The sequence below is a fragment of the Rhizophagus irregularis genome, chromosome 24, assembly GCF_026210795.1.
Source record: "Rhizophagus irregularis chromosome 24, complete sequence".
Taxonomy (NCBI): Eukaryota; Fungi; Glomeromycota; class Glomeromycetes; order Glomerales; family Glomeraceae; genus Rhizophagus; species Rhizophagus irregularis.
Genome location: NC_089452.1, coordinates 2,972,135 through 2,987,270, shown reverse-complemented (window position 1 = coordinate 2,987,270; position 15,136 = coordinate 2,972,135). Strand labels below are relative to the sequence as shown.

The following is a 15,136-nucleotide window of genomic DNA, read 5'->3' as shown; positions in this document are numbered from 1 at the left end:
ATAAGGAGGCAATATACAAAGATTGTTTAACTTTACTTTTGATGATGCGGTGATCAATTATATTTACAGCTTCATATAAAAAATGCCGTATATTTGGAAAAAATCACCAAAACTTGTACACAATCAATCTAGGAATATTCCCGAAAAACCTTTTATATTTTATGTTGTCTCTCAAAATGATAATTTTTAGAGCTGAACTTTTATTTGTATATCTTTAAAAAAATCAATCAATTCGTGGAGTTCGATTTATTTCATTGTTAAAAGGTTTCGTCATTTAATAAAGGTCCACTTAGACAGGTTCCTGGTTAATAGTTGTTTCTATATTTTCTAGGCTAGGACTCATAGTCCTAAGCTAATCAATTCTTTGAAGATTTCTGATTGGAAATGTAAATTAAGTGAATAAGCTAAGAAAGGTTTTTAATTACGTCCATCTATATTTCGTCAATCACTATGTGATTTTTTTTTTTTTCATTCTCAGATTAAATAGAATAAGAATAAAAGAATTAATCGTCATTCATTATAAAAGGCCAACCACTTTAAAAGAACATTTTATCCTTTATTTTTTTTTTCATTCTTTACCTTCTTCCTAACCTTATTTCTTTTTAAAAAGGAAAAGTTATATAATTCATCTGATATTCTATATACATAATATAAAAATTTCATTATGTCCGAAAAAATAATAGTGAAAGTGAATAGAGAAGCAGCGAACACAGAATTAGAAAGGACAGCAGCAAGACAAGAAAAATTACGCAAAAAATTTGAAAATAAGTCGTTTTGGCCTCTTATCAAGTAATTATAATATAAAAAATATACATATAAATAAAAGTAGCTAAAAAGTAATTAATTGCTCTTTCTTTTTTTTTTTAATCAAATTACAGTCGAGGTCCTATAGGAACGTTATTTTATGGAAGTAAGTTTAATTTATCTAAATTGTTTTACTTTAATATGAATATATGATTAATAATAATTTCTCATTTTTATCATTGTCCTAGTGTTTTTATATCCAAAAGTATTTTTTGATCATTATATTATGGAGAATCCAACATATTCATTATCTATTTATCAAGAAACAATTCTTCGTTCAGTAAAATGGACTATGAAATCACCACTAAAGACATTACGTAAATCTGGAACGTTTGTGGAATTATTATTGAAGGTATTTCGATGTTCTGAACCATTTCGTTCATTAGATTCAGAAGTCACCACAAGGATAGGAGTAGAAGAAGGATATTGGTTAGGTCCAATAAAATATAAACAAAAAGAATGTGAAGCAACAATATTATATTTACATGGAGGTGGTTATGTTGCATTATCGTCATTAATTGGTTTAAGATCATTATGTTATTTGTTACGAAAATTACGCAAAAGATATAACAAACATGTTAGAGTTTTAGCAATCGATTATACTCTAGCTCCTGAAGATCCATTCCCTAATGGTTTAAATTGCGTGGAAAGAACTTATAATTGGTTAGTTAATAGTGGTCTTGCGGGTAGTAGAAATGTATTTTTATGCGGTGATTCTGCTGGAGGTGGATTAACATCAGCTTTATTACATAAATTATATTCGGATGATTCATCCACAACGACTCAGACTCCGTTACCACTTGGGGTGATATTAGTATCACCTTGGGTGGAATTATCATGTGATTCATCTTCATTTTCTACAAACGCTGAATTTGATTGGATACCACCTCATCTTTGCCAATTTGCTGCAGAATATTATATATACGGTAAAGAAGGTAATCCATCACGTAATAAAGATCAAATACCGCAACAACAACCAAAAATCAGAAAAGAAATAATTTTGGATTGGTTAGATAAAGTTGAAGATAATTTTGACTTTATTGATTTTGAAGGGAATCCTCATCTTAAAAGACTTAGTAGAGAATTAAGTAGAAGATTAAGTGGTAATAAAAGAAATAGTGAAATTAAAGCAAGAAAACGTGGATCAAGAGGTTCAAAAATTCAAACAAGAAATTCTCGTGTTCTTGACAGTTTTACTGAAGATGAAAATCTTACCGTCAATTCAGATGAAAATTTACGTATAAAACGTGAAAATTTAGATAAAAAATTACATCAATCGGTTGCATTTACCACAAAGGAAGAAAATCCTTATAAAGATCCATTTATTAGCCCTTTACATATCCCTCATCATATCATGGCAAAATTTCCTCCTTTATTCATTTCTTATGGTGGTAAAGAAATATTTAAGGATGATATTGAAAAGTTCGCCCAAAAATGTATTGAATCAAAGAAGGCTTATAAATCATTTGGTAATGATCATGTTTATGATACACTAGACGGTCAACATCCTGATGTTACGGTTGAAACTGATGAAGATATGGTTCATGATTATCCAATGTTTATAGATGTATTTGGTAAACGTTCCAAAAAAGCTCTTGATAGAATCGTTCACTTTATTGCAAATAATATACCATTACCAACTCCTGTTCATAATCATTATTCAAGGATAGTAAAATCTCGTCCTCGAATACAATCCCTTGATGAATCTGCCATTAAATTTTCTACTCTTCCTTCAAATTTTGCTCATGATGATAGAAAACATTCAATTTATTTAGGAGACCCTACAATTATGCAATCATTTCATACACTTCCTAATCCTCGTTCATTTCCTAATTCTCGACGTATTCCATCTATAGTTTATATACAATAATATCTATCTATTTTATATTATATTTTAATATTTTAATTTTAATTAAACTATTATTGGTATATTAAGAAAATTATTAATTAATTAATTCAGTTTGGATCATCCTACATTAACATGTTTTTTTAATTATCAAAATTATTCTCACCATAAATTCTTCTCACTAAAATCTCTTTTACGCTAATATAAATATTTATCAAAGTCCATATTTATAAATTATGCCTCCTGTTCCTTCGAACATAGAATTAACATCAGTTCATCCTCCGTCAAATAAATTAAAAGTTTTGCGTGTATTTAATGTCTTAACGATCTTGTTAAATTTCTTTTCAAATTCTTATTCTATGGTGTTTTCTCGTCCGAATGTTGGTGAAATAAGCAATAAAAATCCTACTTATTTTACTCCTTCATTAATTTTTGTTGGAATATTTTGGTTTATTCTATATATTTTACAATTTGGCTTTGCTTTTTACGCTCAATTTAGTAATATTCATATTGTACAGAGTGTAGTGGAAAATGGTGTTAGTTGGTGGTTCTCTCTTAGTAATTTGTTTTTGTGTGGATGGCTATTTTTTTGGGTAAATTATACGATTTTTACTAAATAATTATAAATACTTTATAAATAATTACTTGTTTTTTTTTGGTATTTTATATAGATACGCGAGAATTTTATTGTCTCGGAAATCTTTGTTCTCTTGATTCTGATATCTACATCAATGGCTCATAATTGGTTAATGACAAAATATACACCAAATCATCTTCCATCTTCTGTTGCAAATAAGATTGTTAAGTCCACCCATATCCCTTTTGCAATGTTTTCAGCTTTTTCTTGGTTAAGTTTATTTCATAATGGATTCGTCGCTTTTGCTCCAGGTTATGAACATGATGAATATGCTAATATCGCCGTCGTATTAGCTTGGTTTTTGGCTATAATTGGTATATGTTGGTGTATTACTGGTGTATTTAGTCATGGGAAAAGAGATGGTGTATTTAGTTTTACTATTGCTTGGTATATGTTTTAAAATTAATTTTACTTACTGTAAAAAGTTTTTTTTTTTAATTAATTAGTAATTAATCAATTAACAAATTTTTTTTTAAAAAAATATATATAGGGCACTCCTTGGAGTTGCTATTCACCAAAGGGAAACAAAAAATTTATCCATTACTTGTAATATATTAGCTCTTGCAGAATTTATAATTATTTTTATTGTATGGAATAGACATGGCGGAAATTCTCTTGAATTACTTAGAGCTGGAATTGGTTCAAGACCAACTAGAAGTAGAATTGCCAACTCGCGAAATGATATCAGAGAGCCTTTATTACCTCAGAATCGAGAAGAAATTTTTATTGATCATTAAATCATTGGTAAAACGTGAAGTATTATTAAATGAAATGAACATTTAAAATAATAGCAAACATTAATCTGTAAATAAAATTATTATGCATTCCACGTCGTAAGTGAAATTTATGTAGAGAAAATGGATAATGATAAACATTACGAAACCCCTTAAGGGAAAATTTTATGATTTAAAATGATTAATCAGATGAATCACATGATTTCTCTACAAAACGTTTTTAGCAATACAATATTCAACTAATTATAATAAAAAATATTCTAATATTAAGTTTTGTAAAATTAAACCTTTTTATTTATATATATTTCATTTAAATGTTTTGTTTATAACAATTACTTTTTCTTGAAAGCTGGATTCCAAGTTTCAGGTTCAAAATCATCACTAGGTATTGTTGGAGGCCTAAAAAGAAATTCACGTTTTTTGTCTCCTGTTTCCAATTTTTGATTATAAAATGAAATTATATTTAATAAGTATTATTCTCTCAACTTATAAATAATAGAATATATGTAAAATATTGTACCTTCAGTTTCTGGTTTAGATTCTTGTTGACTTTTCATCAAATCATCGTTTGCCTTTCGCTAAAATTAGAATTAGTAAAATTTTATAAAATATTTTAAAATATCTGATTTATAAATATTTTCCTTACCTCTTCATACTCTTGATCCAATTTTTTCGCTCTTTCAATAATCAAATCGCGTCGTTTATTAGCTAACACGATTTCCTACACATATACATAAATCAAATCGTTTAATAATTTAGGAATTAAAAGGACTCCAAAATATATATGTATAGATAGGTAAGGTATTGAGTTTGCGTATTCATCATAGTAAAATTGTCAATTACAAAAATTGAATCAGTGATCCAATTTTAATCTACAGCATAATATTCAATATTGGATGTTTAAATAAAAAATATAAAAAATAAAAATAAAAAAATGATCTATATATTTCGAGGAGGTTCTAAATAAAGGTTAATAAATTTTGAATTTCATTTAAATTACTTCTATTGTAGGTGAATCATATCTTGTATGTCTTAACCAACTATTCCATTGTACTTAAAAAAAAAAAAAAAAATGAAAAAAAAAATAGTTAATTTCACAAATCAAATTTAATTAATTCAATTCAAAATAATTCAATATTAGATAAAATCAAAATCAATAATTACCAGGTATTTCATTACTAAAAAAGTCAAAGATATCATCTTGTTTTCCTTTTATTTCAACCATTCTTTTCGTTCTACCATTAATTTTTCTAGTACTTTCATAATAATCATTACCTAAATGATCTGAACCCACATAAAATCTAGTACGCCATGGAAATCTTGCATGTTTCCAAGTTGTAATAAAACGAGAAAACAAAGACATTTTATTATATTATTAAAAGAAAGTTTTTTTAATTAAATAATTAGGAAAAAAAAAAATTTCATAGGTAAAATCGAATTAATTTGGATTGGTCTGATAATTTATTAGGTAAATACCTTAATAGTGATTAGATATAGTAATTAATGAAACCAAATAAAGAATAGAGCACGTTAATCATTACATATATATATTTGTAAATCTTAAAATTTTTTTTATTTATGTATTTGGTGTATTTGGACTAAAAAAGTAATAAGTATTTTGTGACCATAAAGGAGAAAAAAAACTTTTTGTTTCGGTAAATAATTATTTTTTTTTCTCAAAAAAAAAAAAACAAAAAAATTATTATTTTTTTTTTATCGAAAGAGGATTTTATTCAATTTTCATAAGAAATTCTTTACTGTACAACATTTTACTAATAAAATAATTTTGATATCAAAGTAAGAAAGAAAAAAAAACAAAAATAGTAATTAAAATATCTGTTGCTTATATTACAAAGTCCGAATTATTAATCAATGTTTATTGTCTGTTAAAATTGGTAAGACATCATATAATTTGTGTTTTAAATTTCATGTGAAAAAGAAAAGCAAGTAAAGCAAGTAAAAACTTGTTCGTTACGGAACAAACAAAAAAATCTTAAAATAAAGCCTCCTATTTACCTGCTAACCTTCATTAAATTCCTTCTTTTTTTTTGATCGATAATAGCAAATTTGAACAACAACAACATAATATCATATTGCTTTATGCTTAAAATGTCAGCCAAAAAATCACAAAATAACACTTCCATCATAACTTCTAACATAACTTCACTTAAAATTAATTCAAATGAATCCAAATATCTTAACAATGAAGTAGATGATAAAGTACAAAAAATACAAGAATCATCAAAACAGCAAGGTGATGATGATGAAGATCTTAGTGATTTGGCAAATGGAGGTTGGGAAGATGATTTCACAGATAATGAAGATGATGTGGAAAGTAGAAAAGAGTGGGAAACTTTAGAGTTCTTATGTAATATAAGCAAGACAAGTAAAAATGATCCTTATAAAGATGAAGATGATGATGATGATGATGATGATGATGAAGATGAAGATGAAGATGATGAAGATGATGAAGATGATGATGTTAAAAATGGAACTGATTCAAAAAGTGGTTCATCAATTATTGATAGCAATTCAGAGAAAGATGATGATGATTATAATGATGATTGTGATGATGGCTCTAATGGTAGTGCCGTTGAAAGAAATGGGTTGGAAAAGAATATAAAAGATAGTGAGAATAACAAGAATAACAAGATCAAAGATGTCCAAACTTTTTCAGATGAAATTGACCCTTTTGCTAAAAATATCAAACAACTTTTACCAATCCCTCAATCAAATATTGAAAATAGAAAGAAAAGGTTATCAGAGAATGATAATGAAATTGGTGTAGGCATTCCCTCTCAAAAAACTAAAAAACCAAAGGATGATAAACTTGGAAACAAAAAAAGTCCGTAAATAATGATCTGTTGGCCATATCTAATGTACATATAATTTTCTGATCTATCAGATTTATTTTATACTATATCTCTTATACCATAATAAATAATAAAGGGACTACTTATTCAAATTCGAAAAATTTGAAAATATGTCAAAAATTTTTGATTTTGTAATGTTTTTAAATAATAAATTGTTTTTAGTAACTGATGTAAAATAACTTTTACTTTATATAAAGAAATGAAAGATACAGTATTAATTTCTATTATTATCATACTATTATATAATAAAATTATTATTATATAATAAAATTTAGCCAAGATTTTGGATTTACTAATCCATATTTAGAATATAGTTTTTTCTTTAATTTGACTTTATTGTCTAGTTCATTTTTTTTAACTATTTATGCTTTACTTTATTATATATATATATTTTTATTAGTATATATTTTTAGTTTTTCAGCTAAAAACTTTTATTTTCAATACTATATAAAATTAGTACAATATTTTAAAAATAAGCAAAGAGTATTACCTGCAGAATCAAAAAATCTATTGATATATAATGGTAATATTGAGGCTGCTTATTTAAAAATAATTGATTTATATAAAGCTTATAGTAGTATTTTAAAAAGAATTTAAACTTATTAGTAGTTATAATGGATTAATTTAGCTAATTTTAATTAGGTATATCGATATTTAAATCATACTTCTGACCAAATGAGAATAATAAAGATCTGTTCTGACCTGTAGAACTTGATCATTATAAAAGTAATGATAGGGCACCTCTAAAATCATCAGCAAAATTAAGAAAACCAAGTAGGATTTTTAAAAACTACTAAATGAAATATTTCACCTTCTGAATAAACAAGAAGTACAAAAAGAATTAGAAAAATATTCAGAATGCAAAGTTATTATAAATTTATTAAAGTAATTAATTACAAATATGGTTCTTTTTAATGAAACTTAATTTAGAAAAACATTAAAAATATCAAAAATTCATATAAATCTTTAATTACATTACTCCTTCAAGACACTCAATCAACAATCATGCAATCTTATTCACAAAATAACTATATCAGCCTTTACTATTTATTTTACAATCAATACAAACTTCTATTGATTTTATATATTATTTCTTATAAATTTACCAATTTCATTTTCTAGTACTATACTGTATTATTCAAATTCTACAGTACTATCAAACAATTGTCAAAATTTATATTTTCTTTTTACTTGCATACCTTTTTAATTTTAACTTATTTGTCACATCTCATAATAGTAGTATAACTGCATCCAGTACTTTAAATTTCTCATGTTCTGATAATAGATAAGAAAGAAAGTAGACTTTATTATTATGTTTAAAGAATAGCAGAACCTTTAAATATTAATAAAATTAATAAAGTCTATTAAATAAGTTATCACTAATATTATACTACTTATTACATAATTTTTTATCATATTTTAGATTAAGAAAAAAATATTTTTGTCATATATAATCATGCATATTTTGACTAGATTAAGAAAGTAATACAAGAAGGGTCAAGAAAGGACCCAAACATTACTAAAACAACTCAAATCCTGTGTAACTAAATTTCAAAATGTGATATTTCATACCAATTATTAGAGATGCTAGGCAAAACTGAAATATTTAGTCATTTGACGAAATTGAAATAGTTTAAACATTTAAAATTAAAAGACAAAATGCCAAAATTCAATATTCCATAGTATTTTTATAGATTTTTCATAAATTTTCATGGATCTTTAATTATAATAATTACTTAAAAAAATAAATTTTTATAATATTTTTTAAAAAGAATTTATAAAACTATTATAAATATAATTAATTTTATATATTTTTATAATAAAACTATAATTTTATATAATTAAAATTAAAATTAAAAATTATTATTTATATAGTTTAGTTAATGACAAAACTGAAACTAGTTGGTGATGAAACTGAAATTTTTGGCAAAAAGAGTTTAGGCAGGCATTACTACCAATTATATATCATAATGTTCGTCTTGTTGAGACGAATCTAATAAGCCAAAGATCATTAAAATCCAATTACTGAATCCCAAAATAGCAAAATTTGAGACTAAAATCTACATATAACTTTATATATTTGGAACAGAAATTAATTATAAGGTATATACAAATTCAGATCTAAGTTTTTTTAATAATGTTCAGGTTGTAATACTATAAATATAAGTTGTAATTCAGTTGTAAATACTATACTATTGTGGATTTGTAGTTAACTAAAAGATGATAATTCTGATTTACAACTATTATAATTATTTGATTTTTAGACTTACAACTATTTATGGCAGGCTAATATAGATACATCATAGTATTTGTTATACAGGTGTCATATTACATCATAAAACATCACTTATTATAAGATATTTTTATAAATTTCCATAAATTCATTAAAAAATGTTATAAATACAAATACTTAATAAATAATTATAGTTATGAAGATACCTGATGAGGATGAGCAATTTGTCAAGAAAATTATACGAGATGTTTCAGATTCCTTACAGGTATGGTTTATATAAATTATACTACTTTTAAGCAAATAGCGCATTTAAAATTTTCTGGCGTTTCAGAAAATTGAAGGATAGTATTTGTATAATCAACATTGGACAAATTCTAAGAACCTTGAGGTTTCTCAAGAAACAAATGCAATTTCTATTGGCGAGATGGATTATACTCTTAGAGACACAGTCTCATCAATTTCCAGTTGTGATAAATGTGATGTAAAAGTCCAAGCATCGATAATAGCTCACAATAAGACCAAAAAAGTTTTACGTAATCTTCAACGAACACGTAATATTATCCTGTCAATAATAGAGTCAAATTTCATCTGGCACATTAAAGGCAAAACTTGCTTCATTCATTTTCAACAGAAACCCAGTTAGAATAACCACCTGGCAAAAATTGCCTGAAGATTTTGAGAGACAATACTCTCAAGACATTTTCTCACTTCTTGATATTGTAAAAAGTATTTATCCTCTTAACGAAACAAGTGGTGATGTCTTGGATGATTGTGAAATTGATGATTTTCTCAAAACTTATGGTATTTCTAATGTTCACCCAATCCTTGAAAGTGATGATAACTATGTCTTTTGGTTAGAAGACACTGCTGGTGTTGTCTATGTATGGTCTCGTATATCTTATAACATGTTTTATATAGGACATGACTTAAGAGAAGCTCTGGTGAACTTTCTTTTCCATCAGGATAAGATTTGTTATATTATGGAATACACTCATGAACATATACCAAAGGATAAATTCAAACAAGAAGCTTATGAATATGCAAAATCAATCAAACCTATTAAGTGGGTAGAAACTAATGAACCACTTAAGTTAAAAAGAGATGGAAAAGGGAAAGAAAAAAAGAAAGGAAAAGAAAGAAAGGAAAAAAGAAGAAAAATAAACATTAATGTCATGGAAATAATCTCTTTTTGGGCTTTTCTCTTTCGGAATAGAAATAAATGAGAACATATTATTATAATATAATTGCAATCAATTTCTAATCAATATTTGTTCAATCATCATTGTTACTCAACACAACTGATCGAGTTCACCAAACTGAATCTTTCTTTGCTTAAGATTCTGAATCAAGCTATCTCCAAGACAAAGAAAGTTAATTACCAACAATGCGTAGATAAAAAATATTGTACAATATCTTTATATACCTTCATCTTATGTATAATTTGCTTATTATAAAATATTTACAAATTAGTTTATGCATAAGTATATTTGAAATAATAAAAACATTGAAATTTAACTGCAAATTTATTTATGTAACATATTTACTCTGACTAACATTAAAAGTTAAACATTTATAATATATTTTAGCAGAGATGTTTTCACAATTAAATGAAATGATAATGTTATCAAAGAGGGAGGGAATACGCGGATTCTAAAGTGTCAAATTATTTTATTTCTATCACTATTGCTAATTACGAAATTCTCATCAATACTCTTTACTATATTAAAATTCCTAAATAAATTATCTCGCCCACATTTATGTCTATCTATATCACTCTCACTCATACAGACTATGAAAAAGGTTATTTCCCGTGAGAGAGCTTCTCCGAGATTAAGAAATTTCGAACCTACAGCGTAAATTTGGGAGATTAGCAACTGGGTTAAAAAAAATAAGATTTGTAATATTTCCAATTCATATTTGCCGATATACTTCATTTTCACAATATTCTTTTTTTTTTAAAAAAAAACTGTAACGCATCTTTATTAGGATTTATTATAAACTATCCCTACTTTAAGATACCTAGAGTTGCTCGTGCTATACGAAGCGCCCCTGTAACAGAGTTTAATACAAAAAAATCAAAAAAATAAATACAATACTTAACCTTTCAAACCTACCCTAAAAAATAAGAAAGTAAAAAAAAAAATATATTTTTATGACCTAACTAAAAAATCTAATTAACTAAAAGTAAATAAAACATATGTAGAAAATTTAAAAGAATTAATTTTCACAATTTTCCATTCCGCAAGAAATTGATTTTCTGTATGATACTGCGTAAAGTTTCAAAGAATTTGGCACATGAAAATAGATGCTTATGATGGAAAACTGCTCCTATAACACATTATCTTAGAAAAAATTTTCAAGAAAAAAAAAAAATTTAAAAAATTTAAAGAAACGTTTAATTTAAATATTTCTTATCAGTTATAGCCCTTTTCACTTTATAAAATTTATTGTTGGTCTTTTTTAATTAAAATAAGTGAATAAATTATTTATTATTTTAGAAATTTAACAATAAATCTTCGTGTTATTTACTGTATATAATTTAAAATACAATAAGATTAAGAAATAGAATAAAGTAAACTATAATAAAAAAGAATAATATATATTTCAAGTGAAAAAACACACAAATACAAAACAGTTGAGGTGAGAAGTAAGAACTGTGAAAAATATTGCTTTTTTCATCGATATATTTACTATTTTTAGATTAGTAGTACAAAGTCACGTTACTGAAATTTTTTTGGTGGGAATCTTATAATGCACATGATTCTTTTTACTAATTACTAATTGATGTTTTGATTTAATCGTCATTATGCCATTTATTTTCAATCTTAATATGTTAGTAAGATTGAAATTCTATACTAAATTTCAATCTCAATCTCAATCACGTTTTTTGTGAAGACCCCCATTATTATCTTTATTATGTATTGAAAAAGAAATGTGATTTTAACGCCAGACCGGAAAAACATGAACCAGCCATATTACAGTATAAGAATATCAACTTTTACCTGAATAGAAAACACACATGTTTGAAAATAAAAAACTAATTACTATTAAAAACGGTTTATTTTCGGAACCATCGGTATCACTTGCATTACAGAAGGATATGCCTAAGGAAAAAATCCCGAATCATCATTTTCTTCGGATATAAAAATGGAGTCGTGTATTTCAGACTCGACCTGGAAAAGATTTTCACATTAGCAATTATTCAGTCTTTTGATTGCTATGAATAGTCAGAACATCATTTCTCGTCATCCGCTTCGTTGGAACCCCGTTCATTGCTTGATTTCTGCTGTTTCTTGGCTGAGTTGTCCTTTTTTTGCAAGGACAATTTTTTTTCGGAGGGGCTTTTAAAGAAATTATCTACCTCGTCACTTTCATCCTAACATTGAAGTACAAAAATTAGTTCTTTTGGTTCTAACATTCTAGAAAAGATGCAAGTATATACGTTTTCTTATAACCACTAATAACATTTACCTTAGGTTTGTTTTGTTCGAAGATAAATTTTGATACTCTTCATTAGTGTTTGGAATCGAATATATTCGAATATACTCGAGTATTCATTTAAATTTATAAAGTGTATTCAAATAATAATCGAATAAGTTATTCGAATATTATCTGAATATTATTCGAATAATATTTTACGTTATTCGAATAAAATTTTTACATTATTCGAATAATAACAACAAATTTATCCAAATAATTATATAGTTTATTCAAATAAATTAAATAAATTAATATGTAAACTAAAATTTTACAATATTTATTATTTGTAGTAATTATTTATTTATTAATTATTTACAATACAAAAATTAAAATTCAGGTGGAGGAAAAATACTACCTAATACATTTATATTTCGCTTTAAAAAAAGCATTTGTTCAACTAAATTAGGATCAATATTTATTCGCTTATTAGTAATGTTATTACCAACGTCCGAAAAAAGTCGTTCTGAAGGAACAGATGTTGCACAAATACCCAAATATTTACGTGCAATTGAAGCCAAAATTGGGAACTTTTTTTCATGTAATTTCCACCACTCAAGAGGGTCTGTTTCTTTGCCTTCTTCATTTATTTCAAGGTATTTATCAATTTCTTCTTTACTACCTGCGGGTTCATTAGGGCATGCATAAATCATATCTAAAATTGATTTTCGAACCCTATGCTGTTCATTAGGATTAGTAGGTTCCACGGTTGATGTCATATGATTTGTATCATGTGGCATATCATATTCGGGTTGGACATTTTCGTACAAATTTCTAAGATTTTCAATTACTTCATACCTTGCCCTTTGCTTCACAAATCGAAGTTTTTTAAAACGCGGATCAAGAAGACATGCCAACATTCCAACTTTATGGATGTCCTTCCAATAACTAAACATTGAGCTATAAAGAATCTTTTGAATATTCAACAATACGTCCTTTGTTTGCATAGGTTCAGTAATATTAATTTTTGTTCTGCCACGACCTGTTCCTGAAGTTAGATCAACAACTTCTATTTCTACTTCATTCTCATCATCAGCAATGGTAACTTCTGCATTATCTAAAATAGTAATTTCTTCATCAGAGTGATCAGATAAATTCTCCGTTAAATTATCTTGAAAATCCAACTCAAAGTTTGATGATGGTTGAGTTCCAGGTTTTATTGATGAAATTAAAGCTGCAATTGCTGGATACATCAATGAAATTGTACAATATTTCGCACCACTTAGTAATCTTGTAACATCTTCAAATATAGATAAAAGATTAAGTAAATCTTCTATTAATTTCCACTCGTCATCAGAAAGCATAATTTTTTCCAACTTCTCCCCATCTTTTTGCGCATCCTTGTTTAAATCTGATTTGAGTTGACCTGGCAAGAATTTTATAGCTCGTTTAAGCTCAATTAAACGTTCCCATGCATAAAATGTAGAATTCCAGCGGGTAGAAACATCTCCAATTACATGCTTTATTGAAGTATATCCGAGAAACTCTTGCGCAGTATGTAAACGTTCACGTTGTTTTGGTGATATATTAAAAAAATCAATCAATTTCTTTGCCCGAAGAACTAGCGCTCTTACTAAGTTAAGACCCTTTCCAACTGTTAATTGCAAAGTGTGTGCTGTGCATGGAAGACGGGATATAGATCTTTCCATCAATCGACCTGCTTTTTTTATGTTGCTTCCATTATCCGTTGTCATTGTTAATAGTTTAGACGTAATTTTCCAATCTGAAAAAATTTTATCAAGCAATTCCTTAATTACTTCACCAGTATGAGGATATTTTACTTGTTGCAATGCAAGTAAAGATTCACGTAAGGTCCAATCATGAGAAATCCAGCTACAAGTAACGCCAATATATCCGTGTCGTGCTTTGCTTATCCAGAAATCTGTAGTAATTGATGCTGCAATACAATCGACCTTTAAAAGTTCAAAAAGTTGTTCTTGGCTCCATTTAAACGCTTCTCCAATCATTACTTTAACAGATTTATCACAAGGAATTTCAAAATGTTCATCAAGCGAAAGAATCAATTTCCTAAAACTCTTACTTTGAAGTATATAAAATGGTTGATTATCATCAATTATAAATTCGGTAACATTCTGCCGAATTTGTTTATACTCTGCTTCACTTTTAGGCTTACGTTTTTTAATTGCTGTTCGTATATCAGGTTGGGACCGTACTTCTTTTAAGTGGGTTGCCTATATGCAAAAATAAAAACTGTATATAATTAAGAATCCAAAAATAAAAAAAAAATAATAAAATTAAATAAAAAAATTACTTCTTCCGCACTTCCTGGTTTATAAATTTTATGCTTTGTCGCTAAATGGTGAATAAGATTTGAAGTTGTTGACCCGTCATTATAATAATGACCACACTCTATCCCATCCTCCTTAATTACGTGACAAGTTGCTGAACTTGAGTTGTCTCCCTTCTTAAAATACTTCCACACGAAACTAGTTGGCTCTTTGGCAACTCTTTTTCTTTTTTTATTCGTTAGATTTATTTTTATGGCATTTCTAAAAGCAACTTCGTTATCAT

At 26.6% G+C, this 15,136-nt stretch overlaps 5 protein-coding genes across 5 annotated transcripts; 4 read left to right on the top strand and 1 right to left on the bottom strand.

Annotated features, from left to right (window-relative positions):
* Positions 1 to 664: 664 nt before the first annotated feature.
* On the top strand, positions 665 to 2,674 carry OCT59_016341 (uncharacterized protein; the record flags this gene model as incomplete). Its single annotated transcript, XM_066132411.1, has 3 exons — positions 665 to 789; positions 879 to 910; positions 993 to 2,674. The coding sequence occupies 3 exons, from the start codon at positions 665 to 667 to the stop codon at positions 2,672 to 2,674; spliced, it is 1,839 nt and encodes a 612-aa protein (XP_066003398.1).
* A 147-nt stretch (positions 2,675 to 2,821) lies between these two features.
* On the top strand, positions 2,822 to 4,309 carry OCT59_016340 (uncharacterized protein). Its single transcript, XM_025313364.2, has 3 exons — positions 2,822 to 3,243; positions 3,322 to 3,674; positions 3,778 to 4,309. Exons 1-3 carry the CDS (start codon positions 2,887 to 2,889, stop codon positions 4,022 to 4,024), a joined length of 957 nt encoding a protein of 318 aa, XP_025187565.1. The 5' UTR covers positions 2,822 to 2,886; the 3' UTR covers positions 4,025 to 4,309.
* Positions 4,310 to 4,353: 44 nt separating this feature from the next.
* On the bottom strand, positions 4,354 to 5,384 carry OCT59_016339 (uncharacterized protein; the record flags this gene model as incomplete). Its single annotated transcript, XM_025313365.2, has 5 exons — positions 4,354 to 4,448; positions 4,542 to 4,599; positions 4,668 to 4,742; positions 5,022 to 5,074; positions 5,186 to 5,384. The coding sequence occupies 5 exons, from the start codon at positions 5,382 to 5,384 to the stop codon at positions 4,354 to 4,356; spliced, it is 480 nt and encodes a 159-aa protein (XP_025187566.1).
* A 305-nt stretch (positions 5,385 to 5,689) lies between these two features.
* Positions 5,690 to 7,009, top strand: OCT59_016338 (uncharacterized protein). The gene is made up of 2 exons (XM_066132409.1): positions 5,690 to 5,916; positions 6,084 to 7,009. Exon 2 carries the CDS (start codon positions 6,122 to 6,124, stop codon positions 6,872 to 6,874), a length of 753 nt encoding a protein of 250 aa, XP_066003397.1. The 5' UTR covers positions 5,690 to 5,916; positions 6,084 to 6,121; the 3' UTR covers positions 6,875 to 7,009.
* A 2,314-nt stretch (positions 7,010 to 9,323) lies between these two features.
* OCT59_016337 (uncharacterized protein) lies at positions 9,324 to 10,350 on the top strand (the record flags this gene model as incomplete). Its single annotated transcript, XM_066132408.1, has 3 exons — positions 9,324 to 9,392; positions 9,507 to 9,608; positions 9,703 to 10,350. The coding sequence occupies 3 exons, from the start codon at positions 9,324 to 9,326 to the stop codon at positions 10,348 to 10,350; spliced, it is 819 nt and encodes a 272-aa protein (XP_066003396.1).
* Positions 10,351 to 15,136: the final 4,786 nt, after the last annotated feature.